A 26,796-nucleotide genomic window follows, 5' to 3' on the forward strand; every position below is an offset into this window, starting at 1 on the left:
CAGAAAGAATACGAAATTATGAGGTCCTGTGATTGGTACTCAGGCATCTTACACCACCCCTTACTCAAGTCAAGAACCAAATTCAGAGCTTGATCTTGTAGCTGAATCCACTGGGGCTTAAACATATGTGAAGAACAAGGATCACATGTTAACTAAATGAGAAAGAGCACAACTAAATCTGAACTGGAATGTGCAACAGGAATTAGATACAGGTCTAATCCAATAGTTATTATTTCAATATAAGAAAAAATCACATCTAACCTCAGAGATATTTCAAGATAGACACTATCTGAAAAACTTTATTTCTTTAGTAACTGAGGAATGATTGAACCTTTAATACTATCTTAACAATAGTGCTTATATTTTTTATTTAGAACTACTACACAGATAAATAGCTATTGTACAAATAAATAGTATCAAAGGCAACCATGCACACCAACAAATACACAAAATTATCCCACACATCAAATGAGCAACATGTTTCAGCCTCAAAATTTCCTTGAACTAGAACATCCAGAGGTTAATGGAAATTCAATACAGAATGTCATAGATTTTCTCAGCTCTATCTAACATTTACATAGATTTCATTGTAAACATCTGAAACTATATGTAGACATAAAAATTAACCTTTCCATCCTCCTAAACACACTCAAAGGCCCTACTGCTTCCTTAGACAGACTTTTTACACACACTTAGCAAGAAATCAGCAAGTGACTTCTGTAGTACAATCTGAAAAACAAAACAGAAAATACCTTTTATCCATTACTTTCAGCTCTCTAAATACATTGGCTAAAGACTTCAAAGTAAAATAACATAAAATAAGAAAACAAAGGAGTTGCCTGCATCAAGTCCTTGATCAATTGTTTAATGAAGAGAAGACTTGTTTTTTAAGTATGGTAAAGGTCACTAATTAAAACCTCAGTGATTATGAAATTGCCATCAAGAGTCCATTCAGACAGATTCATTCTCTGTCACCCTACTACTGTTGAGATTAATTAAGCTTTAAACACTTTAAATAAAGCACTGGAAAATGAAACAATCTGATGTGTTGTAACCCAGCAATTTTCTGTCTGAGTTACAACATCGCTTGAAAACAAAGGTTTGCATATCTCGATGTGAAAATTTCTGTCTCTGGTCTCACTGGAGTCTTGTCATTTATTGTAACTCAGTAAAATAGCAGCCAAGGTATCTGCATCTTAAGAGTTTTGCTGGAAACATGAAGCTAAATAATTTTTAGAGCTGAATTTAATATAAGAAGAATAAAGTTGAGGTTTGTAATAGCAACGTCTGGATTTGATGACTGAATACACGTAGTCAGCATTCTGCGCTTCTGAGAAAACTGCACCAAGCATGCATAATTCATTTGATGTTTTATGACATATGAGAAAAACTAAATTCTATTTACTTATTTTGATTTGTTTTTTCATATTTAATGAATTTACAATTAATTAGGATCTGTTTTGCTGTACTTATATAACTCACTGACAAAACCAAATTTTATTCTGTAGGCTGTAGAAGTCAAAATATTCCAATTATTTTTAAAAAGCTTGTGTATTAAAGGTATTTGTATACTAGATACACTGGACTATCATATGGCTATCACTTCCCAGGGAACTTTTCCATTTCTACAGAAAAAAATCAATGTTCATAAGTCACATGTGAGTAATGGAGCTACCCAGGCATTTCCAGCTACACATTTGAGGTAGAGTGTTCTTCTTTTAGAAGAAACAAATGTTCAGGAATTAAAACTGAGTGAGATTTCTTCAGCTAGCTTTCTATAAAAGCACTTAAAAGATGGTCCTGTTCTCATTGTATGAGGTGTTTACTCTCTATAAGTCTGTGAATTATTACTATCATGATTTTGCTGTAAAAGAATGTTGTATGAATGCAAAATTGCATGTATTGTAAAGGTTATGTGAATAACTTAGATTAAGCTAGACATTGGAAATCTCCACAGGAAATCTTCTGCAGATTAACTAGTGAGCGCAGTTGCGTGAATGTCAGAATATCCTTTACACAGGATAAATTTTTAGAGTGTCTCTTGTTCAGTGGGACAAATCAATTCACAGAACAAAATGCAGAGCTTAAAATGCTTTTGCTGTTTTTGAAAATTTTGTCTAGCATGGGTATGTCAGGGAACATTTAAGACCTAGGAAAATTAACAGACTGTAGTTATGCCTTTGATGGGAGAAACTTGCTGTAATTGTTTCTCATCATCCAATCTGTCATTCAACTGCCCTCCTCCCACTCTGAATTCCCCATGGCACCAAGAGCAGTAACATTCACAACAAAACCAAGCAAATTAATTACACTAGTGATGAATATGATGCATCTCTATGTACAGGTAACCTCATTCAATAGAATTTTAAAATGGTATATACTCAAAGCGTATTCAATTACTTGAAACGTAACACTTCTCACCAATATCAAACTAGACTGTGGGCAGTCCTGAGCTGTTAAAAATCCTAGATGTTGCAAAAATGTCATGAGACTCATTTAAGCATGCTTCCTGCACTTCTATCTGCAATACTGACTGTACTCAGCTATGCACAGAGCAGAACCTATACACAGGTTCTATATTCCATCCCATGTGGCAGTCATCCTGGCCCACACCCTAGTTTCAGCTTTACCTGTCTTTACCTGTTTCCAAAAATGCATGTCAACTTTAGGACATACCATAAATGACAGGCTCTGGGATTTTTCAGGTTCCTGTTTGTCTTGACTGATGAGAAACCTTCCTATATCCTACAACTTGCAACACCTGAATAACTCACAGTGCTGGTTTGGAACTGCTGGAAGTGCATTTCTTTGATAACTTTGATGCAACAAAAGAGAAGAAAAAAAGCAGGACTTCTAAAGTTTACTTCTGCTATACTGCTGCCTGTGCTCAGTTCAACTTCTTTGCCTGCTTGTTCATTGGTAACTGTCCCTAAGCATCTAGCTTTAGTATTTCCATCATTTACCCTCACTGGACATCGATAGTCTGCCCAATTCCCTATTTCTATCATATCTGTTAATGCATACAGCTGGTCTAAAACTTTGTCCCCAGAATATAAGGACAAAGTCCAAGCTCTTTGTATTAAAGATTGGTAGCTTTCATATTAGGAAAGGGAAATAAGTAAATCTATATTTGATATTTTTCTAAGTTGGATGAAAAATATGTTCTTTCATTTCATTTGGTTTGTGGTATTTATTGTATAGATGTTTGTCTGATCCCTTATCGATTATGATTTGTATCCACACCACTGAGTTCCTTTGCAACACTACGAAGATCTGATGTCGCCTTAATTTTCTGCTGCTCTATTTTTTATCTACAACACTAGGTGTTACCAAATTTAGAAATTTTTAATATACTGTATTTATGTCCAAAACCAATCTGACAAGTTTTTAGAGGAATTCTATTTAGAGGTTGCATTTCATTGGAAAATGCTCTTTAGCAAACAGTTTAGATAGAATCACATGTTCTTATAGCTGTTGTTTTAATTGAAAATGTTATCTAAAAATATGCAAACAAAACCAGAAGTCACTGTCTGAGTTTCAGCAGGTTAACAGGGCTCCAAACTGATGCAAACACAAGACAAGCATCATTTTAGAATCTTTCCATGCCTGTAACACTGCACTCTGAGAACTCTCTAGTATGGTGTTTCCACAGAAGACATTAGCTAGCAACAAGTCTAATCCAAAAGAAGTATGCCTCAGAGAGTCATAATCTTGATTGCCATGTTTCTTGAAGTGGAAATGTAGACAAGAGGATGGGAAATTAGAATGTGCATAAACTTTCTTCAAGAAATAGTCTTTCTGTGTTTACTCGTAGGCCTACTTGTTGAGAAAATATCTGTTGATTTCAGTGAAAAAAAAAATTTTATTTCCATGTCTTAAAGGTTTGTGCAATATCCTAATAACAATTTTCCCTATGAATCGTCTCAGTTACTTCAATATGATTATACCAGAAAAGTCATACACAACAACAGTACAGCATGTGCAATCCCCAGTTTACATTTCGTGATGATTCCATTGCAATGGACTTCACCCTCTGAAAATCAACTATTTAATAACTTCTTAAATTTTTCTGAGACTCGTTAGGATGTCTACACTCATAATTTTACCTGTCATCAGCCCAAGAAAAGAAAAAGAACATTCCAAATCAACACAAATTGAAAAAGTAGCTTCCTCTAAGTTAACAAAGCTTGTTTGGAGGAGAAACATGCTATGATCCCAAAACAGTTATCTTATGGGCAATTACATATCTAAACCAGTCTTCTCATTAGCTAAATTAAATTTAATTTGTATAAAAACACCTTCATATTTTTCCACCCACAGAGAGATCCTCTGCTGTCCCTCACAACCATACTGAAAAATAAAGGTCTGAAACCTCTCTTTAAGCTATAGATGAACTGTGAGAATCAAGGGAGCAGCATCATATCACTTCTGTGCATGAAAAAAGGACAGAAGGCATACACATGAGCAAAACAGGAGGGGGCAAAAAGAATAAAGAATGCTGCAGCCAACCAATCAACCAACCAATCAATCCACCAGAGGAAGCTCAAGAACACTCAGATCTGGTCACTTTTCAGGCTAATTGCTTTGTGCTTCTGCACCCAGAATGAATTTCACAGCAGCTGCACCAATTTGCAATGCTGAAATCAGAATAGCTTTGCAGAAATCCATTGATCTAGGCTGACTGATACCACATGAGAGTCTTGCGTAACATTTTACAGAAACACGGGATTAGATAAGGAAGGCAATTATCTAAGTTACTCTGGATTTAAGTTATGAAGTAAGAAAGCAGACCCTCAACTCCCTGCCTAAAGCAGAGATTTCCAAACATTTCTAGCAATAGGGAAATACTTAATATTGAAAGGCATAAAATAAATACATTCTACTTCCTAAATTTCAAGAAACTTTGGGGAAATCAAAGAAATCCCTGAAATAATTCTTATCTTTCTGTTTACTTTGCAAAACGATAAAATATGAAGTACTAATGAGTTTTGGAATCACAGAATGATTTGATGGGACCTTAAAGATCATCTAGTTCCAAACCATCCTGCCATGAGCTGGGACACCTTTCAGTAGATCAAGTTGTTCAGTGGCCCATCCAACCTCGCCTTGAACTCCCATAACTTCTCTGGGCAACCAGTTCCAGCACTTCACTGCTCTCTGAGTAAAGAATTTCTTACTTATATCTAATCTAATGCCCTCTTTTGGTTTATTGGTTTAAAACCATTTCCCCTTGTCCTGCCTCTATCTGCCTGCATAAAAAACTTTTCTTTCTTTTTCAAAGTTCCCTCCAGGTATTAGAGGGCCACAATGAGGTTTCCCCAGAGCCTTCTCTTCTCCATAATGCTTGGTCTCCCAGATAGAGGGATCTTTTTTTCCTGACTAAGAAAGTAATATTTGACAATCAATGCAAATCATATTTTTTATCACTACAGAAAAAAAAAATTCTTGCATTTTTCCACCTTAAATGCTTTTCTGATAGAATATTTAGAAGATTATCACCACATACTTTGTTCAAAATCATTAACGAAATATAATCCAGTACATATATCCAGGGAGGTTTGCCATATGGTTTAAATTTTGAGCAAACATTTTTTTTTTTTGGTTAATAGAGTTCTTGGTTAATTATATCTTAAACCATCAAATCTTCATATAAATCACTGTTATTTTAAGAGACAATGAAAAAATACTTTTTGAAGACTGCACAAGTTCTGTACTTTTTGTAGAACAAGACTGGAAGTACAGAAAAGTGTGTTACTTGCCACCTAAATACATGAAAACTTTGTCAACATAACAGAATATTGGCACTTTCTCTCTTTGGCTTAAAAGGATACTCATGTCCAGTCTGAAAACTGTGAGTCTTGGCATGTAATGAGTAAACAATAAATCCAGTATGTGTCTGCATAGCATTCATCTCTGCAAAGAACTATTCCAACATCCAACATGACAACCCTTTCCAATAATGAGGTCTGTCCTGTACATGTTGCCTTTTCATAACTTGCATTTCTAAATGCCTAAAGTGCTACAAAGATCACCTTGACTGCCTCACATTCCTGTACAGTTATATTAATAGTTCAGAGAGAATTGCTTTATTCCTTTTTTTATGGTAGAGTCTGTATTGTGCATTCTTCTGGATTTTTGGAGAGGGGGGGAAGTAGAGGCAAGATCTGGACATTGGGGAAATCATATAGTACATTAGCATTTCTCATTTACTGTCTTTGGCAAATTCTGCAATTTACAGCATGTGATACATCCCTGGAACATACTGTCACTTTTTGCCTATAAACTTTTTGCATGAATATAGGAAGATCAAACTACCCTTCATTTCCTTTCACCAAACTTTTACTCATCAATTAATATAAAATTTTCCTTTTCGTTTTCCTAGGGGAAAAAGAATAGAGAGTAAAGATACCAAAATGAAACCACCTTCTACATGTACTATCAACAATTTGTCATTATGGACCTGTTAGCCTCAAAAAAATTCACAGAATATGTCTGTGACAGTAAGATAACTTAAAAATTCTCTTCAAGAGAAATGTGCGAAGTTTTTCAACATTCCTCTTTAGATGAGCTCCAGAATGATGGTGGACAAAACTCTCAAGAAATTATCTTCTAAACAGTGAGCATGGACCCACAGTACTATAAGTATTCATGGAAAAAAATATACACTACATTTACGGAAAGGCGCTATATTCATCTGGGAAAATAATGATTGAAATTCATAAAATAAATGATGAAACATCAATGACCTTTGTTTATGCTGCAGAATTGTACCTATATGGAAAGAATTATACATACAAACTGCGGTTCAGTTCCTGAACCTCCAAACCTCCAACCACAGAGAATGGGGAAGTCCACAGCAGTCAATCCACAATAAGCCAGGTCATTCAGCCAAAGTATCTACTTAATTTTGCTTATCACAATATTAGGACTGCAAATCCTTTACTCCCTGTGCTCTTAACAATTATAGACTGCCACATTTTCAAGTTTCATCCCAGCTTGTTCACCACAGAACTGCTCATTACTGATACTTGAGTCAGTTTAATCTTACTCAATTTAAAATTCTATGGACAAATTCAGAAATAAATAATTCTCCTACTACCTCCAAGCTTCAGCCAAAGAGAAAACACTGTTCAGAGAAAACTCTTGAATATATTCATTTCAATTCTGAAATTCAGGAAGCAGCCTATCCTAATTTAGACAAACTACTGGAAGTACTCCAAATTTAAGTTTTATGAAGACTTCTTGTCACATTGCTTCCTTTTTCCGCTGGAAGTATTTTTGCACTAGTAAGTCAAAAATAAATGCCTCCAAACAAGAAACACTCATACAAAATTCACCTAAGACCAATACACCAATTAGTGAAAGAACACCAGGAACTCATAATAATTTACTTCTGTGAAACACATAATATTCTTATTTAGAAGGCTTTTTTATTGATACCCATCCCACAGACACACTCATATACACTTGGAATATAGCAGTACAAGAAAAAAGACTAGCAAGTGGTGAGGTAATACAGTTTACGTAAGAATTCTCCTCAAATCTTTGCAACTGAAATGAAACAGGAAAAAAAGCTACTCCTTCACCTAGGAGGGAGCACAAGTATGACAATAGTACATTATTGTCATTCTAATCTTACTGGAAAAAATTATATTCTGAAAACTTGTATTCACATACAGAACTCTTTAAGACTTCTATTAGCAAACTGAAATTCTAGGTTAAAAACACGCCATGACATCCTTCAATTAAGGTCATGGCGTGTTTTTACCCAGAATTACAATTACAATTAAACAAAACAACAGCTACTTTTTGCTACCTTTTCCACAAGACTGAACACTGTCTTCCAAAAAGTGAGTGAACTAAATAAATGTTTATAGAAAAACTCAGTACAGTCTGCATTTACTTTAAATGAAGATGTCAGAAGATGCCTTTCACACTAGCTCACATCCTGTATTCTTTTGAAGGAGTTCATAAACTTCTTACATAAATAGCTCATAAACACTGTACCATGCATTAGATTCTTATGGAAATTTTTTTTATATATCATAAACATATTCACATTAAAGATAAATCCATTGCATAAAAAATAATCAGAAACACATTTTCTTAGCCTCATATTCCAAATTAGAAAGAGTAAAACAATTTTTAGTCAGTGAGACTAAAAACAAAAAAGGTTTAAAGTTTGCTCTATGAAAGAGATGGAAATATTGTACTAAAACACAGTACTTTGCTAGAAGCATACACACATACATACCGATCTAACAGTATTATTAGCATTTAAGATGTATTTTGAATTTTAGCTAGGTATTGCTTTCCATCACTGATTTTGCTTTCATCTTTTAGCTTCTCATTTCTATTTACATAAAACTGATTTTATTACGTAGTTTATGCAGTCTCTTACGTTTATTTACTTACCAACAGTATCACATGGTTCATCCTTATGTACACAGAAATCCTTCCTAGAATTGGGGGTGAAAGAAAAAATGTTAAGCAAGTCAATCTGTTAGACGTTAACAACTGTGTAACCTATTAAAAAACATTTTTTACGGCTCAATGAATAAATACAGAACACCATTTTCTCAACAAAGAACAAGCGGAAGCAAAGGCTGGGATTGCACAGAGCACTTAAACTCCATCTTATTCTCAGAGCAGATTTAAGAATAGTCAGGTGACAAAACATGTACTGTATATTCAAATTGCATTGCACCTAATTTCTTCTGGGCTTTATGAGGTTTGTTTTTCCTTTTTCTGTAATTAACTTGAAAAGTAACAAGTCTAAAACTAGTCTTGCTATCATTTAAAATGAAAGTATTTCCAGTGCTTTACATGATAGCCAAATGCAGCATTTATATCAGTAATACAGCCAGACAGTTTTTATTCTAGCAAGTCAGTGGTTAAAATCACTAATAGGAATATTTCAAGAAGCATCTCTGCATCCCCTTATAATAGTGGAAGACTTATAAAAGTTAACTACCCTATCCCCACCATGTACTTTAGTCCAGACCAGTCATAGGTCTATAAATAAGACTTCTCTGTTGCATAAAGGAGAATAAATTCAACATTTCAACTGTGTCTTTAACATCTGCTTGGGATTCATTTTGATTTCACATGTATTTTACTTCTCAGAGACACACAACAAGTTACTAAAAGAGCAAAGGGAAAACTGCTTTTTACTGGAGTATTTATAAGTAATGTTAATTTGTTATTTTAAGTTTAAAGGGCTGCTGAGATATGCATGAATTGTGGGAGGAAACCAATGGGGAAAGAAACAACTAAAAAACCTCAGTTACAGCAACCCCATAAACAAAGAATTCTGTTTTTCTGCTGTGCCACAAAGTAAGGGTCTCTGTTTTTAGGGAAAGACTATATGAGTCAGAGAAATTTAGTTCTTATATTGTGTCTATGAAGGTATAGATTGATATATAGATATATAGACATATAGATGGATAATGATAAAGATACACGTACAGAGAAACACCCATTTTCCAGGAACAAAATGCAAGAACTGTTAGGTGCCTGAAATGAAAGATACTGACACTTTTTTTTTTTTTTTTTGCAAAGTGTGAAAACTCCAAGAGATGTTTGTTTGTTTCCCACAGACTCTTTCTACATAGGGATTTAGACCCAAATGCAATTTCTAAAGGTTGACAAATATCTAACAGTTGTTAAGGGACACACAGATAGATGCATGGGGTTATATAGCTTTTAATTAACCATTCACCACTGCCAGATAATTTCATAGAGCGGAAGAAGAATTGTAGTGCTATAAATTGATAAAGTTGTGAGTAAACTGATAAGGACAGTCTGGAAATACACTCAAAAGGGCCCTGGAAATTGAGAAAAAGGTGATGAACAAGAAACTACAAACAGACACAGAGAAAAGTTATTTTATTTTTTCAAACCTGCAAGAAATTGCATTAATGCACTTGGTTGTAACACAATTCTTTGTTTTGTGCTATGTGACACAAGGGACTTATTGTCTTGTTAAGCAACATGACAGAATGATTAGAAATATGGGACTTGAAGTGAAGCAAGAGAACATGTGTAAAGACAGTCTAAGGACACTGATTTCCTTCCACGCACACCCACTCAATCACCATAAAAATCAACTGATGCAATAGTAAGGAAAAAAAACAGAAAAAAGGAAAAGAGAAAAGAAATAGATCATACCTTCAATTGTAAAAGAATACTACATTACATTTTAAAACTGTCAATATCCAAGAGGTTTCTGCTCATGTAATAGCTTTCCTCTCATATACTTACTGAGCTGTTTTTTGGGTTTTTTTATTTTCACTTCTTGGCTGGATCTGACTATGATTATGTTGTGCATTCAGGGTTTCATTATGGGACGTGGGGGAAATGGTACTGCTATGATTTGGCAAGAGGGAAATACAGTAAACCATTTTTAGTTCCCGACTTACATTGAAAGAATGTAATACCGCCTTTAATTTCCAGGAATATGAACGCATTACATACAATTGAGACTAGGCTCCTTAGTAAAGATTTACAGTTCTAGCTAAACCTACCAGTGACTCTCATAAAAATAAAGCACACTACTAAGTCCTCAGACAGATTATTTGCCTTCGTTCTTCTCATCATTTCTCTCAGCAAAACAGAGCAAAGATATTAAAATCACTGTTACAGCACATAGAAGCTTTAGTGGCGCCAGCTGGTAACTGAGTCTGTCAATGAAAGCAAGAAATGGTTAAAGCCCACCCACTCCAACCATTACCCAGCACATAATGTCCATTACTCTAAATGGTTACTTTGCATACACACAGAAGAGAAAGCATTTCCTTATTCAAGTGAAGGAAAGGAGGAGCTTTCACACTACTTACACCTGAATTCTGCACTTGAATGAATTGGCTAACCCCAGGAAAGGATTCTAAGCAAGGATAGGTAACCACTAATGAATTGTTTCATGAAATTATGTTTAGATAGTAGATTTTAGTTGACTGCATATATCATTATGAAAGACCTTCACAGCACACAAAGGCTACTTAATTTCTAAATACAAAATTATACAAAATGCATTGTCTTTGTCAAAATAAATCCTGATGTGTAGGTGGGATGTACAACAGAAGACAAAAAGAACAGTAAAAGAAAGCTAAATTAAAATCCAGACTTATTTTTTTTGTGAATAATTTCCAGCAATTTGTCATTTTAGATAAATTTAATTCTTGTTTTGGCAAGGCAAAATAATCAAAATATCTATTTTTTACTCAGGCTGGTTTATCATTTCCTTCTATATGCTAGATTGGCGAAAAGAAGAAAAAGGACAGATATTAGATTTCACCTGTCTACCAGATCTTCATTCTAGCTTCACTCTACTCCAATTTCTCTAATGTTTGCAATTTTGAATCATGTTACTTGAATAACAGCAGAAGTTAGACTGCTTGAAACTGCAGTCTCACTTCTGCTGCTACTGATTCCAGGGCTTACAACATTGTTGAGGCTTATTGCTCAAGTAGTAAGTTTCATCAAATCATAAGATTTTTATAAGGAATAGTTGCAATTAATGGCACTTGTGGCAAGTGACATTATCATCAAATTGCAAATGCCTTCACTTGCATTGTGCAAAGTGAATAACTACAACGCTGAAGATGTTCTTGTCTCTTTACATAACAGGACATTCTGAAATAATTTTCACATAATAAACCACGTAAGTACTGATTAATAAATGCACTTTTAATGACAATAATTAAATTTAATATTATTTTGGTGCTAATGAACCACAAGAAAAATTACTTATTTACTATTTATTTGGGAATTTAAGTAAATGGACAATTGTATAATAGTGTAAATTGTATTTCGGAAGCTGTTTATTATTTTTATCTCAAATGCAACAGTATGTACTGTATTTCAGGGAAAACAGGAAATAATACATTTGATTACTTCAAATGGTAATCACTTAGGCTCTCTAAAGCTGAACTGAGATTTAAAAGGATGATACAAATAGTCCATATAAAGCTCACATTTCAGTCAGACTGAAAAACAACAGTTTGGAAGTATGGTAAATTAACTAATAGCTGAATTGAACACATTGTTAACATATCAAAACAGATACAGAGTAATTAGGAATCCAAGGAAGCCTTTTGAGTGGAGTCAAATAGAACCTAGACTCAGCATGAGGAATAAACAGTGATGCAGAAGAAGATATGAAGGCATTCCTGGTAAAGTTTAAAAATTAAATGAGTCCTGATAGATGCACATTGGAATCAAGACAGATCAAATTTTAAAGTCAACTCATCTGAGTAAATTTTCTTCTAAAGCAGCCAAAAGTGGCCTCCCAACTTGATTACACAAAACAACAACAACAAAAAAAGAGCATTTGGAAACAGACAGTAGGAGGGAAACAGCATCCTTGGATAAAGATACAGGAAAATATCAAAATGACACTACAACCTCTGTTCACACAAAACTGTGTTCAGTTTTTGTGCTTATGCTTGAAAAAATAATTTTGTAAAGTGGAAAAGGTCTGGAAAGAAGTGAGAGAACAATCACATAGAGTAACCTCTGTAAATTACTCTGAGACAGAGAAAAGTTGTGACTTGAGTACAGCCTACATGTATTTTCATAGGGAAGTTTCCCAATAGATTTTAGCAGTGAAGGGTACAAAGAGATCCATGGTTGAAAGCTGAAGTAAGAAAAACTAGAAATAAATCTAACTGTCCATTCAGAAAGAAAAATAACTGTGCCAATAATCTATTGCTGAACAGTTAATCTTCCTTTCCTTCAAATTTTTGTCTAAGACTTGACTACCTTTCTTAATCACCAGGAAAATTAAAATGTAAAAATTACTGTCTAAATTTTATGTTTGGGTCTCACACTAGATACTCAAGAGATTTTAAATTCAGTTTATGTTCATGTATTCCTATGGAACAGAGCTATACTAGTGAAAGGAACATATGCAGCCTAATTATTAGAGCTTGAAAAAGTAAGCTGGCAGCAACAGGTAAATTCATGCAAATTTTCCCCACACACATTATTACAAGCATTACCACTTCACACACTCAAATACCTTAAACTTAAAAATTAAAAAAAAAACAAACAAACTAGCATATGATAACCTAAAGTTAGTGTGATTTTTTAAAACACACAAGGTAAAAATACAGGACTTCAATTCTACAGAAGATTCTGGCTTAAAGAAAACAAACAACAAAGGACAAAACTTTTAATTTAAATATGTTCTTTTCAGATTTCCCTGCTTTCTTCTGCATCTACAATCCTATTACTAAATAATTAGCAGACAGTCCATGTGCAATTCTCATAAACTTCCTTGAAGCCTGCTGGTATTGTCAAATAAATCAAATTATAAAGAGAGTTGATAAATTGAGTATAAAACAATTAAGACAGTGGGCAGTATGGAAGTTACAGTGATGAAGACAAAATGAAGAATAATCTCATTTCTCATTTGTGCACATGCATTTGTGAGAATTCACTTTTCCAAAGCTGAAATTCACTAGGAGTTTAAGGACAGCAATAGCAGCTTAATAACCCAATCTCTATCTCAATACATTTCAGCAATTTTGACTGCCAAACACTTCAGGCTTTTGCGGTGACCCTGTAATATTAGTTTCATTCATGGAGGGATCTTTCTCAGTCTCCCTCCTCTGACTTTATTGAGGATTTGTTTTTGGTTCAGAAAGGTAATAAAAAGCAAAGTCAGAAAAATAACTGTATTTCTTCTGCGCAATGGAAGGTAATAGCAACACTTGAAAAAATCTTGTCCAAGCCCTGGGGAGAGCTCTGGATGGTTGAAACTATTGGAAGTAAAACAGTATTTATGAAATCTAAGTGCTATTTGTGCCACTAGGTACTTTAGAACAAGGCTCTTTCTTGCAGTGAAAATGCCTAACAGCACTGCATTAATTATGTGCCGCCTGGCGCAAGGAGATCTCAGACACTGAAGATCAATATGAATAAATGGCTGATGCACACTATCAACATGGAATACCTGATGAATATTAGGAGAACCAGAGGTCTACTTTCTGTCATAAGAACACATATGAAGGTATCAGTTCTGAGAAGGAGAATAAATAGCTTGGTTTTTTTCTGCATTACTCTTTTCGCACTTGTTCTACAAACCACTGTGGAACAACAGATTGACTGATGGACTGAAAAGGCAGCAAAATGCACAGTTTTTAACTGAAGGTAGATTCTGCCTCATTCTTGTAACCACTCGTTTATACACTTCAAAGCTTTCATTACCTAATTTGCAATAGAGGCTCTAAAAGAACTTAAGCACCATCACAGAAAAAGTGGGAATTCCACAGGCCTTCTCCTGCCTTATTTTCAGTTACCTCATTCAGGTCAAGCAAACTGTGCACATAGAAACCGGTAATGTCATCTCAGGGGCTACCAAAATCAGGGCTTGCCTCTGCAAACTCAGACCCTGTAATTTGAAAGGCAAGGAGGATGTTGATGCAACATGCTGCAATTTTTCCTTCAGAGAAAAGTCATGATACTGTCTATCTCTAAAATAACTGTACTAATTTATATCTGTGAACACAATAAAACAGGTAGTTTTATCAAGACAGTCCTTAAAACAATTTTTGTCTAATGATCACATTATCTTTATATCCAACCTCCCTAGTAATCTTTTCTAAATACATTACAAACTCTTTCTGCCTTTCTTCTACTTCATGGCACCATATTTTAAACAGGATATTATTTCACCAAAATAAGCCAATTTAAAGGGAAACTAAACAAACTGACATAATGAAACAGGACCAAGTAAATTGAAATGAATTGGTAGCAGATATGCATCATTACAGCCTATCTGGGCAGCAGAGAAAGCCATGGGGAGAAGCTGGCTTTGCTTTCATCTTTACAGAAAATACGCAAAAAATAAATTTGGAAAAGAAGCTTTTTCCTGAAAAGGCTATGATGGCCCTTTGGCTGCTGAATAAGAGTCTCCATAACATCCACATTACACTCTGTATTTTGGCATTAAAAATTAGCTCTGCAGAACACCCAATACTTCACTTCTAACTCTTTTCGTTACTACACAAAACTGGCATGTGAAAGCACAGGAAAGCTTTTACAAAGAACTCTTGCTGTTCTATTATCATGTGAGACAAAAGAGGAGATGTGGCAGCTTTTAGGAGGGCTGCCACAGAATGTGATGGATACCCAAAATTTTACACATTTACTCGAAAAACACCAAGCAGTTGGTGTTCATCTGTACAAACAAAATCATTTCTATAAATAAAGAAGACCTGCTGTCCAAAGTTCTTCGGAAACTGTGACAAAGGAGCTTGCTCCATGCTCACAAAACAGAATGAGACTCTGAATTAGAAAAATACATGTGTAGAGCCACACATGGTGTCAACTATACCATAAACCGGATGATGTGTAGAGGTAGCCTGAATAAGCAAAACATTTGCAGTAAGAAAATTGCTCTGGTATGATTAATTAGCAGCTAAAGCAGCTCTCAGATGGGAGGCAGTACAGTCTAGAGACTAATACCATTATTAAAAATGTCAGAAGAACAGATATTTAATTTCTGGCTCCAGTACGAACCTACTGTCTGATATCTAACCAATCACTTCCCTTCTCTCTACTTCAAATTCCTTAAAACTGATCAGAGATTTAAACAAAAAAATTGTATTTAAACTGACAGATAAAAAGCTCTAGACAACCCTGGAGCAAGTCCAAACAAGAGGCATGAAAACAATCTGAGGGCTGGAGCCCCTCTCCTACAAAAACGGGCTAAGACAGTTTGGGTGAGTCTGCCTGGAGAAGAGAGGAGCCCTTATTACAACTTTTCAGTACCTAAAGTGGGCCTACAAGTGGAATGGAGAGGAACATATAACTGGAGAGGAACATTTTTACAGGGACACGTAGCGGCAGGACAAAGAGGAATGGAATTAAACTGAAATTGGCTTGGTTTATATTACATATAGGTAAAAAATTCTTTACTGTACAGGTGTGAGACATTGGCCCAGGTTATCCAGAGAAGCTGTGAATTCCTGGAAATTCTAAAGGTCAGGCTGGATGGGGCTTTGAACAATCTGCCCTAATACAAAGTATCCCTGCCCATGTGGTAGGAGGTTTGGAACTAGATGATCTTTAAGGTACATCCCAATCCAAACAATTGTATGATTCTGTGAAATCATAATATCATTATTACAAAGCAGAAAAGCATCTTAACAAATGATCAGACTTTTGCAAAGCTTTTTTACCACTTAGAATCAAAGAATCCCAAAATTGTTAGGGTTAGAAGATCATCCAACTCCTTCTGAAGATCATCCAGTCCAATCCTCCTGTCAAAGCAGTGCCACCTGGAGCAGGTGACACAGGAACGTGTCCTGGTGGGGTGTAAATGTCCAGAGAGGGAGATTCCATGACCTCCCTGTGCAGCCCGTTCCAGTGCTCTGAAAAAATCTCAATGTAAAGAAGTTAGTCCTCATGTTGAGGTGGAATTTCTTGTATTTTGGCTTATGGCCATTGGCCCTTGTCTGGTTGTTGGGCACCACTGAAAAGAGTCTGGCATCATCCTCTTGGCACCTGCCTTTGAGGTATTTATAGTTACTAATGAGATCCCCTCTCAGTCTTCTCTGGACAAAACAGGCCCAGCTCCTTCAGTCTCTCCGCCTAGGAGAGGTGCTCCAGGTCCAAAACAATCTCTGTGGCCTCTGCTGGACCCTCTGCAGTAGCTGCTTGTCTTTCTTATACCGAGGAGCCCAGAAATGAACACAATACCACAGAAGGGGGACAAATAGAGGGGCAGGATCACCTGCCTCAACCTGTTGGCCACATCCTTCCCAATGCACCCCAGTATCCCATGGTCCTCCTGGCCACAAGAATACACTATCAGCTCATGGTCAACTTGTCATCCACCAAGACTTCCAGAAATGCTGCATTAAATCCAAAAAGCTGTGTGGCAAAAAGCACTGACAGTTGAAGACATTTCCAGACCACTGGAAATCCAGACCTGTCAACTAATGCCTCACTTGCATTTGTTCAGAATGCCTCTGCCTCTCCCCATAAAGGCTCATTAAGCTGAAGATGAAGCAATGACAGGAAAAAGGTGTCATATGTTTTATTTATTTTATAGCATCTTGCTACTCATGAGATACACCTTACGAGCTAAAAATGCAGCCCTAGGTTCACTCTCCTGGCCTATAGAGTGCTTGAAGCATTTGATACTTGCTCAGACTGCTGCTGCTATTGTAGATACTGCTGGCTACCTCAGCTGTCTCAAATAAGAGAGCCCAGGGACAAGGTTTCTAGCAAACAAGCAGAATGCTCTTGCTCATTTATCCTTGAACAGTCACAAGGAACATCTACATGTAAGGAAGTCTATTCCCCTTTAGCCACCCTGATTACCCACTGCCATGTATGATACTCAGGAATTCTTTATGCCTTGGTCCAAGTTTACTCTTTATTACTGCTTGCTTCTCTTCTTCCCCATTCTTTCTTTCCAGACCTTCTCCTGCCACCTGCCCTAGCCCCACAGTGCCTCCACCACTCTTAAAATCAGTTTTGGGTCTTAATCTACAAAATTTACTTCTAGTCTGTCACTCTGAGTATGTTTCTTGATGAGCTAACGAAAATTTGCTGAAGAGAACTTTATTTCTTTTGTCTTCCATCAGACTTGAAAGGAGCTTGTGATAAGAACTACAGCTTAGCTAATGTATAAATGTGTACCAAATAATAATCTGTCCCCTCAAAGCCCCAACCATCCATAAAATCAATATACACATCAAATAGAGGAGGATGACATAGAGCAAGAAGTGTGAGCTGTTCTAAGAAAAGATAATGGATTGAACAGCAAAAGTAGCAAAGAAGCTCTCTCCACAGACAGTCTGGACTTCTAAATTTCCTGCTTCATGTAAGTGACTGGCTCTCCAAGGCAGGAAACTTTAGTGAAGCATTTCTCTGCTTCAAAAGATTGAAATACACTATATATATTGGAGTAATCAGAATGAAACTAATTTAAAGAAAAATGCATTATTTTTATTTTATATATGTTCCCAGTGAGAGTGCTCTGAATAAATGGCAAAAGACTGGATGTGTAAAGATTACATATGATTTTAGGATACCGTATCACTGACCAGCATGGGACTGGCACAGTGCTATTCTGCTATAGCCAATCACAGGAATATTCTTTGGAAGAGAGCTCTGAAGATTATCCAGCCCAAGCTCCATCTCAAAAGGGGCGCCAAGTCCAACCCTAGGCTTCCTGAATCATCATTCTCTCCTTTCCTCTGGACCATGCCTGTATGCTGGCTGAATACCAACAAGTTTCCCACCCCGTGCACCACTTACAGACAAAACCATAACAGTACCTGCATGGAAGGAAAGAGGTGAACTGGAGGGCTGTTTCCTTCTCAGTGTGTGAAATGCCTGACACTTAAGAGTTACAAGGAACTGCAGATCTGGAATCATACCCTGGTGGCCACAGGGCATGTACTGAAGATGTACATGATATACCTTCAGCACACAGTGAATTGTACCGGTTCTAGGCCAGTAACAGGGAAGCATAACTCAGTAACATTACTAATGCTGATCTAGCTCTGAATGGCTTAAATATGCTTTTCATGTTTTGACTGAAAGTATTTACAGGTCTGGGGTGCTGCCTCTTTGAAGGCACATGGATGAAGGATTCCAGCCTTTGCTATATAGATAGGGCCTCAGCTATATAGCCAAAGAAGAAACAAGAGAGTAACCTGTTCATCATTCCAAATGTTTACCATTTGGGAAACACCGCTTTCTGCACCACCTTTTCCAACACTTTACTATCACCTTTTGAAATCCAGATGCCTCAAAATGCTTTCTTCTTCACTACAAACTAAGTTCTTACTGTGTTGGCCATCTACTCTGACCTATGTTCACACTGGCCTTCTGCCTATTTTTTAATGTTCATCTTTCACTACTTTACCTTGTGATCAGTATGGCTGCATCAACTGAAGTCATGTCTTCTCCCCAGCTTGTCGACATTTCTAAGTGTATATCATTCTTCTTGCCAAATTCTTCATGTTGCCATTTACAAAAGCTTTCCAGCATTTTTTCACCATGATGTCCAATATACATATCTGCCTGGAAATAATAATGTTATTAAAATAAGAATTCTATAAATAGAATTTGTAACCTTTTTTACTGAGCTAGTAAAAATATTCTGTTTTTTATGGCATAATATGTTCATGGCAAAACAACTCAAACTTCAGGTGCAAAGACCATCTTCCTCACATGTTAAAGATACAAATGAAGACGGTACATTTAGAGTGTACATGTATATGTTCACCAAAACTCTAGTCTTATTTATTTGCTGATTTCTCATTATCCATGATGAGGAAAACTATAATGATGTTAAGATTCAGAATTTGAACATGAAATGAGATTACTCCAACTGTTGAGAGGAGCTCAAGAAATAAATACTTACTTACTGACCGGAAAATTATAATATTTTAGATTAGAACTGTTGCTAAGGGAATCCCATCTCCTTATGAACTAAGTGCTATATCACGTTTTGTTTGTCTAGGGATTAAACAACAAAGAACATCAGTTGTCCTTCTACAATCCAGCAGACTTAAAGGAGATTATTTTTCTGTTGAGATATATGAATGCACAAAAAACAGAGCAGAAGCAGATTTTGCTAAGATCTACCCGATTTCCACATGGAAATTTTAATTGACTTTTAATTGCAAGCACAGAAAAGTCTCAATACATGCAGCACATAAATTAGGAGAAGGTCAATCTTTATTGAGGTTGCTCATCAAAAAATAAATAATATACAAAAGTAACCAAGGGAAATTTTTGGTCAATAAAGTTCATGAGTATTGCAAGCTTTTGAAGAGGAAAAAGCTAACTAGCATTACCCTCTATGGGCTAAGACAAATGTCATAAATACCTACTGGAGTCTCATGAAGAAGAACAAGTTTAGTCACCCGAAGATTTACTTGTAATCCTAGACTCTTGTGCTGGAAAAGATTAAAAACCTAAAAGACAAAAAAGAAAAATAACAAATAAAAATATGAACTTCTATTGCACCTATGCTAAAACTACGAGAACCCCAAAGAACCTCAGTAGCTCTCATAATCAACTGTGACTGCTTTTATTTTCTATAATCTGAGCAGAACATTAAGATAACGTACTGTGCTGGTCCTCTGAAGTGAAAACAAAGCTTAGGCAATATTCATTCTGGGAACATGAAAAAAGACCTTTTCCTCTCAATGGCCACGATTACTTTATAAGCTGTGTCCTGTTTCTCAAAAAACTTATACACACATTTAATACTCTTCGCATGAAAATTTCTATTCAGTTAAATCCATGATCTTGGACCAAGTGGTCTGAATCAACATCTAACTCTCTAATTATGCTCCTTCTTTAGAACAACCTTTCCTGTTGTTGTTCCTAATCTGTATATTACAGATGCTATTTTTCACTGCTTTAGGTGCTAAATGAGTGCACTACAGCTCCAGATAGAATTTGAGGGGAATGTAATTGTCCAAGTTCTTTCTTTTTTTTCCACTACCACTGATAATCCCTTTCCATAACAATATCATGTCTTCGTAACAAGCACAGGTCACCAGAAACCATTCAATATCCCAACCTTTCCAACAACACTATGGGCTCCTAGCCAAAAAGTTATTTTGTTCTCTCACTTCCAGACTTCCCTGAGATGTATGATCAGACAGCACAAACTGCAGCACCGGGTTTTCTGCTACAAAACATATGGATTAAGTCTTGATAGCATGCTAATGGCCCTGCTCTGACTGTGCCTTTTAAGTTCAGTCAGAATCAACAGAAGGAGGAATGAAATCAGCCCAAGTGCATGCATTGTTGGCAAAACATCAAAATTACCTTAAAATTTCCTACCATGTTTAAGATGGTCAGAATAAATCTTCTGGCAGCATCTGTTCCATGATATGAAACCATAGCTGGATCTGCCACCACAACAGTTTCAATGTTGTATTCCTGAGGTAACTTGTAAGAGTATCGTTTTCCTCTTCCACTTTCTGACATTTTTTGAGTCTTGGATTTTCTTTTATCTGTAAACCAAAACAATACTTGAGAAACTCATCCTTCAAACTACCCCTGCAGTACTTTTTAGAATCTTTTACCCTTGGTTGTGTTATAACTCTCATTATGTGGAAGGCTGTGGACTTTAATAACTATGTTTATTTGCCACTTCCAAAACTATGGGTCACACTGAAGGTCTCTACTATGTATGAGTATTAGCTTATACCTAGAAAACAGAAATTTTATCCATCTTTTCAAGTAAAGTCAGAAAGATTATCTGCATCCTTTCAACTAACATTTATAAAAAGTGTCTTACTTTATAAAATGTGTCTTACTTTGGTTTGTGGGAGAAAACTCAACTCATGTTGGCTCTGAAGGAAAAATAGTCTCACTGATATTGCAGAATTTTTGTCTATCTTCATAAATCACAGAGAAAATATCTTGATGTAATTATATCTTGGCATAAAAGACATCAAATAGAGATTTGCCACAAAAATCATGTATTTGGTAAATGCATGCAACAATTGTGATTTGCAAAGAGGAAAGAATATTTCAGATGAATGTGAGATAGTGACATAGGTTTACTAGAAACAAAAAAGTGAATTTTTACTGACATGACTTCAAAATCAGTGTTCCTGTCATTACAAGCAGCTGAAGCAAAGTAACTAAACCAAACCTGGGAAACAGGCCACCAAACCTACAGAAAGCTAGAAATTGAAAATATGTTATGTTTATAGTAAGGTTGAGGTTATTAATGTCATTAATTTTCAGTTTCCCCTCCAAAAACCCAAAAAAATCCCCATTACTATTACGAGACAAATGAAACCCCACCACCCAATTACACAGAAACAGTTCAAGCCAGAAGGTGATCTACATACATCAGTTAGTAATGGCATTTTAAATAATCTAATTTAAAACAAAATGCAAAATTAAACTCCTTGTTGTAATAGCTGTATTTTGTTAGATCCTCTTGGGATGATGTAAAACTTGTGGGACTGATTTCATTGTAACCAAGTGAAGTTTTTTCCAACATATCAGGCTCTCTGTTTACCAAAATAAGTGATGTTTGAGATGACAATTATGTTCTGGAAATAATCAAATAATCAGAAATTTTGAGGAAATGTTTTGCAATTAACCAATCCATTTTTAATAGGAAAGTTCCTGAAGTGTATTTTATAACACATGACCACTCTCCAAAAAAATAAGTCACCCTTCAGAACAGTGCTAAAAATGAACTGACAAAATCAATTAACTCAAAAATTAAATTTTAAATACAAAATACCAGTGAAAGAGGGGTCTGTGATTTAAATATATGTGTAATATAGATTTTATGTAAATATAATGTAGATATATATATTTTTAATGCAGCATGTATAAATTAAGCACACTTTAAAAATGTTGTCTTTCTCTGTATCATTCATGAAAGATTATACATATGTGAATGATTCAGTCCATCCCGATTTAGTCTTACTGATGCCTCTACAACAGGTGACAGTGTAATACCTACTAACACATTTAGTAAAAGAAAAAAGTATGTATTCTCCTGAAATAAATCTTTGGTGTTTGATGACCTAGAAGTAGAAACAGCTTGTAAATTCAGGCCATCTGAAATGAAAGTCTCTTATTTAATCCTTCAGACACATGCTTAGCCTTACAACGTCTGCTATACTCTAGCCTTACTCATGTTTTCTAACTGTGGATCTACAGCCTAGTTTATAAAACATTATGTGTGTTCTCATCTTGCTCTTTTGAGGATAAATTCTAATGAAACTTCACTTAGTATTTGTGCCAAAAAAGCAAAGTCCTATAAGCTTTACAACTACGGCTTACCATACAAACATCTAATGCTGCAAGGGTAAGCTATAGGTGTAAGTTTAAAAAGTGAACTCATGTGGGTTAAAAAACATCTCTTACAACCCACCTGGAAAATCTGCCTTCCTTGTAGACACAGTGCAGTTTCCAGAAACAGTTTATTCACTGTTCACATCTTTCTAAAAGACAGCAGCTACTGATTGAAAACTTTCAATTTAATCTTAGCATGTACAGAGAATTCTCTTAACACATCTCTCTATAGCTAGCAGTGCATTTCTATTCAGAACTGACAGTCCACAATGAAATACATCATTGTGCTAAACACTAAGAACACTGTTGTCCTACAAGCTGTTGTCCCTCTGTCTTTTGGGACTGTAGCGGATGACAAAACTACACAGCTCTGTAGACAAGCTGTCTGCCCATCATTTGCCTTAGATATTTCTCCCATTAACAAACCAATGGACAATCTATTCTTGGCCAGCCAACCTTTCAATTTGCTGGCAGAAATCCCCATCACGAGATCTCATTTATCTGAAAATTGTAGATCTTTCCTAAGAACTTTAAATGAATGGAATTAGTAATTTTGGTACTAGTGGTATTCAAATAACTGCCACAACTGCTGCCAGATAACAAGTGAAACAGGCTTTAGGCAAAAACTCTTGTTTCTTTAAATACTCATAAATAAGTAAAAATTACAAAGAACTGGTTGTTAATGAAGGCAAAGTATGTAAGAGATAACAAGTGCTGCAGGAAACCCAGCTACATCAATGGATGTGCTAATGGATGTGCTAACAAGATAAAAGACAGATTAATCTCAAATCAAATCCATCTCAAAAATTTAATTACATTGGCAAAACAAAAAGTAAATTCTATAGGACGGTTCTGTGCAATAAGGCTTCTGTTTGTGCAACCATGGAAAATAAGAAGATTCCATATCCATGTATTACTTAAACTCAGTTGACTGAAAGGAAAGCTAGGAATACTGCATTACTTCAGCCAGAAGGCTAAAGATACTGCAGCAAGTACATTTGACAAAAAATAGGCAATTAAGAACAAACAAGCAGAAATATTAACAAACAATAACCCCACCCTAAAAAAATTTAGAGAAATTAAAATCCAGTTACTATAATTACAGGTGGCATAAAGTATCTGAGCCAACATTAAGAAGAGGTTGTGACTGCAGGACTCCTGGACACCTTCAAGTCCTCAGGCACAAAAGCATTTCCTGAGTATATGCACATGCAGCCAAGACTGCAGAGGAATCACCATTGCTCCCCAGGGGGTAACCTAGTCATACGGAAATTGCGGAATTCTGCTTGCATAGGGAATATTCAGGAGCTTAAGAAGTCTTGAGCTATACCTCCACTACAATTTGAATAGGGATTTAAGTACTTTCCTACAGAGTGACAACTATTTTCTGACCCAAGGCGTAGAAACAAGCCTCAAGTAGCACCACTCTCCATCTTATACAATCTAATAGATCCATGACCAAGATTGTTTGCACATTTTATTGCTCGACTATCACATAGAAACAGGCTGTAGAGCAAGAATCAACACAGCTCTCCCAGCTGACTGCCCAGCCTATATTCCTTAAAGTAAAACTTCTGCTTTTGATTCAGTGAAACTTAGCAGGCTTTTTCCTGCAATATTACATCATTCTAAGAAGAAAAGCACACTTGTATCTCAGGACAGTATATTGTTTATTGCCAGAACAAAGAAGTAGAAGAGGACTCTTCCAATGTCACAAATTCAGAGGGGATTCAAATTTCACATTTACTGTATCCTGGGTAAGAGATTTCTTTTTTCCCAACATGTCCCATGCCTTCCTTGACCATGAGTTCAATTCACTGCACAAACAACTTCAGTTTGGAACAAGTGCTTCAGAGCAGGTATAAAAAAAAACCTTAGCTTTCCAAGGTGGCCCTTTGATCTAATTACAACTGCTTCTCTCACATTTTTTTCTGTAACACATTTCTGCACTGGTTTCTTCTAAAGGCTTCATGAGCCATGTGCTAAAGAAAGGTGTAGAGTGCAAGGTCTGTGTATGTGCAACAGGCTCACATACTTTAATAGATCACACACATTCTCAACAAAAGGATACACATGCACACTGTCAACAACCAAGAAAGCATCTGCTTCTGTCAGTATGATTCTCTCCCTCTCCTAATTAATAAGAAAACCACCCCATTCACAAAAACAAGTTCTTTGTTCTCTCCAAACAAGTTTGGCTGCGTAGCAACTTTCAATCCAGTCCTCAATGGTAACAGACAACAAACAATACCTTCTTTGATTGCCTCTGCTAGCTCTCCATGAAAAGCTATTATTCCCAATAGTGATCCTTCAACACCTCCAGCACAAACATCTGATTGAAGGAATGAAACTTCATTCCATTCATCACTGGCAATATACATTTGCTTGATAGGTAGCCAGCCTTTGAGATCAATTTGGATCAAAACCAGAAACAGAAATACCTGTCTCTATTCTGACACACAAGCACTGTAGAAGCAAGAGATATGGTTGTAAGATAGGACCATGTTGCTGAGAAGTTGCTGTGTTACCAAGGTTGTAGTTGCTTTATGTCACAAGGTTACATCTCTGCCAAATGCAGCTGAGACTATCTCAGTGCCTCACTTACTCATTTGCTTTATTTTTGCTTAATTGATCTACTTAGCTTATTATTTGACTTAGAATTCTCAAATACTTATGCAAAGGGTAAATTTTTATGCTTCTATTCACCTTTAAGGCTGTGCGATGTGTGTAAGCATGCATGTGTACAGCATGTGTCTGTAGCATGAATATTTTGGTGATATTAACTAAATTCATGTCACACCCACAAATTTCTCTCAGCACAGACAGAGCTTTTAAGCATATAACTTACTGCAGTCCCTTTTAGTAAAATGACCTGTAGCAGTGGAGTGAGGGACTGGTCTTGCTTGAACAATAGGATTGGTTAGAAAGTGCCGCTACTTTCACTCCCTGGAAATAATGTCATATCAGAAGATGCTACTCAGTTATGCACAGCTTGAACCATTTTGAAATTTTAAAGCTGGTGGATATAATGAAACTTTCTTCAAGCAGATATTTGATTGTCTGTTGACAGATTATTTGTAACAAATCAGAGCTTTGAGTGTAAGATTATTATAAAAGAATAAACTGACTTTCCCATTTTAGAGCATAAGAGAAAGGGTATTTGATAATGAACATCAGAGAAGAATAATATCCTTCATGGACAAGTTTGCATCTGTAATCATTTTCATACCCATCACAGTCTGCTACTTTGTCAGATACTCCTCCCCAGTTTTGCAGAGCATACATCATGCATACTTTTCATTTTTTCTTTCTCATTCCCATATACATGCAGGCATGCATACTGTGACTCACCTTTCTCTAACAGGGAGGAAAAACCAGCTTTACTTAATGTGAAGAAGTTGTGAAAATTTAACTTTCAAAAAGCAGTGTCAATGTAACACAATGCCTAGAAGAGTAATATAGAGCTAGCTGGAGGAAGTTACATGAAATTTATTTCATCCCACTGCAAAAAGAGCCTTTATTTGCTAATTTATCTTAGATTTCAAACTCTGGATGGATGGCTAACTACAAAAATAATACTTCCAAAATGGAAAAAAAAAAACCACCACAAAACCTGTTACATTTGTTCTGTAACTACATAAAGTGGACAGAGAAGTATAAATGTTCAGGAAGGATCAGACAGCCATGAAAAAGTTTAGGCTGAAAATGATGTCCAGAAGGCAGCTCTCTGCTCAAGTCAGGCCAAGTGTCAAGAGTGTGATCAGCTCTCTTAGAGCCATTTCTAGATATGCTTTACAAATACCTGAGGATGTGGACTCGACAGCCTCTCTTCCAGTGCTAAGCATTATTGTAGAGATTTTATTTTCCTCATGGAAACTGAAATTTCCTTGAACACAAGTTACAACTGTTGTTTGTCACAGCATACCTCTAAGGAATGTCTGGTTTCATCTTCTCTCTGCAGACCCTTAGGCACCAGACAACTGC

At 35.9% G+C, this 26,796-nt stretch overlaps 1 protein-coding gene across 1 annotated transcript in view; it reads right to left on the reverse strand.

The window, feature by feature from the left end:
- The window catches only part of ADAMTS19 (ADAM metallopeptidase with thrombospondin type 1 motif 19), a 137,902-nt gene that overhangs the window by 83,939 nt on the left and 27,167 nt on the right, over positions 1–26,796 (reverse strand). The window contains exons 4-7 of the mRNA XM_015615418.3: positions 20,827–20,999; positions 19,863–19,946; positions 18,890–19,047; positions 8,416–8,459 (exon numbers count right to left, since the gene is read on the reverse strand). Of these exons, the coding sequence (XP_015470904.1) occupies positions 8,416–8,459; positions 18,890–19,047; positions 19,863–19,946; positions 20,827–20,999 (459 nt within the window). The remainder of the gene's footprint in view (positions 1–8,415; positions 8,460–18,889; positions 19,048–19,862; positions 19,947–20,826; positions 21,000–26,796) is intronic.

Source organism: Parus major, chromosome Z, assembly GCF_001522545.3.
Source record: "Parus major isolate Abel chromosome Z, Parus_major1.1, whole genome shotgun sequence".
NCBI lineage: Eukaryota > Metazoa > Chordata > Aves > Passeriformes > Paridae > Parus > Parus major.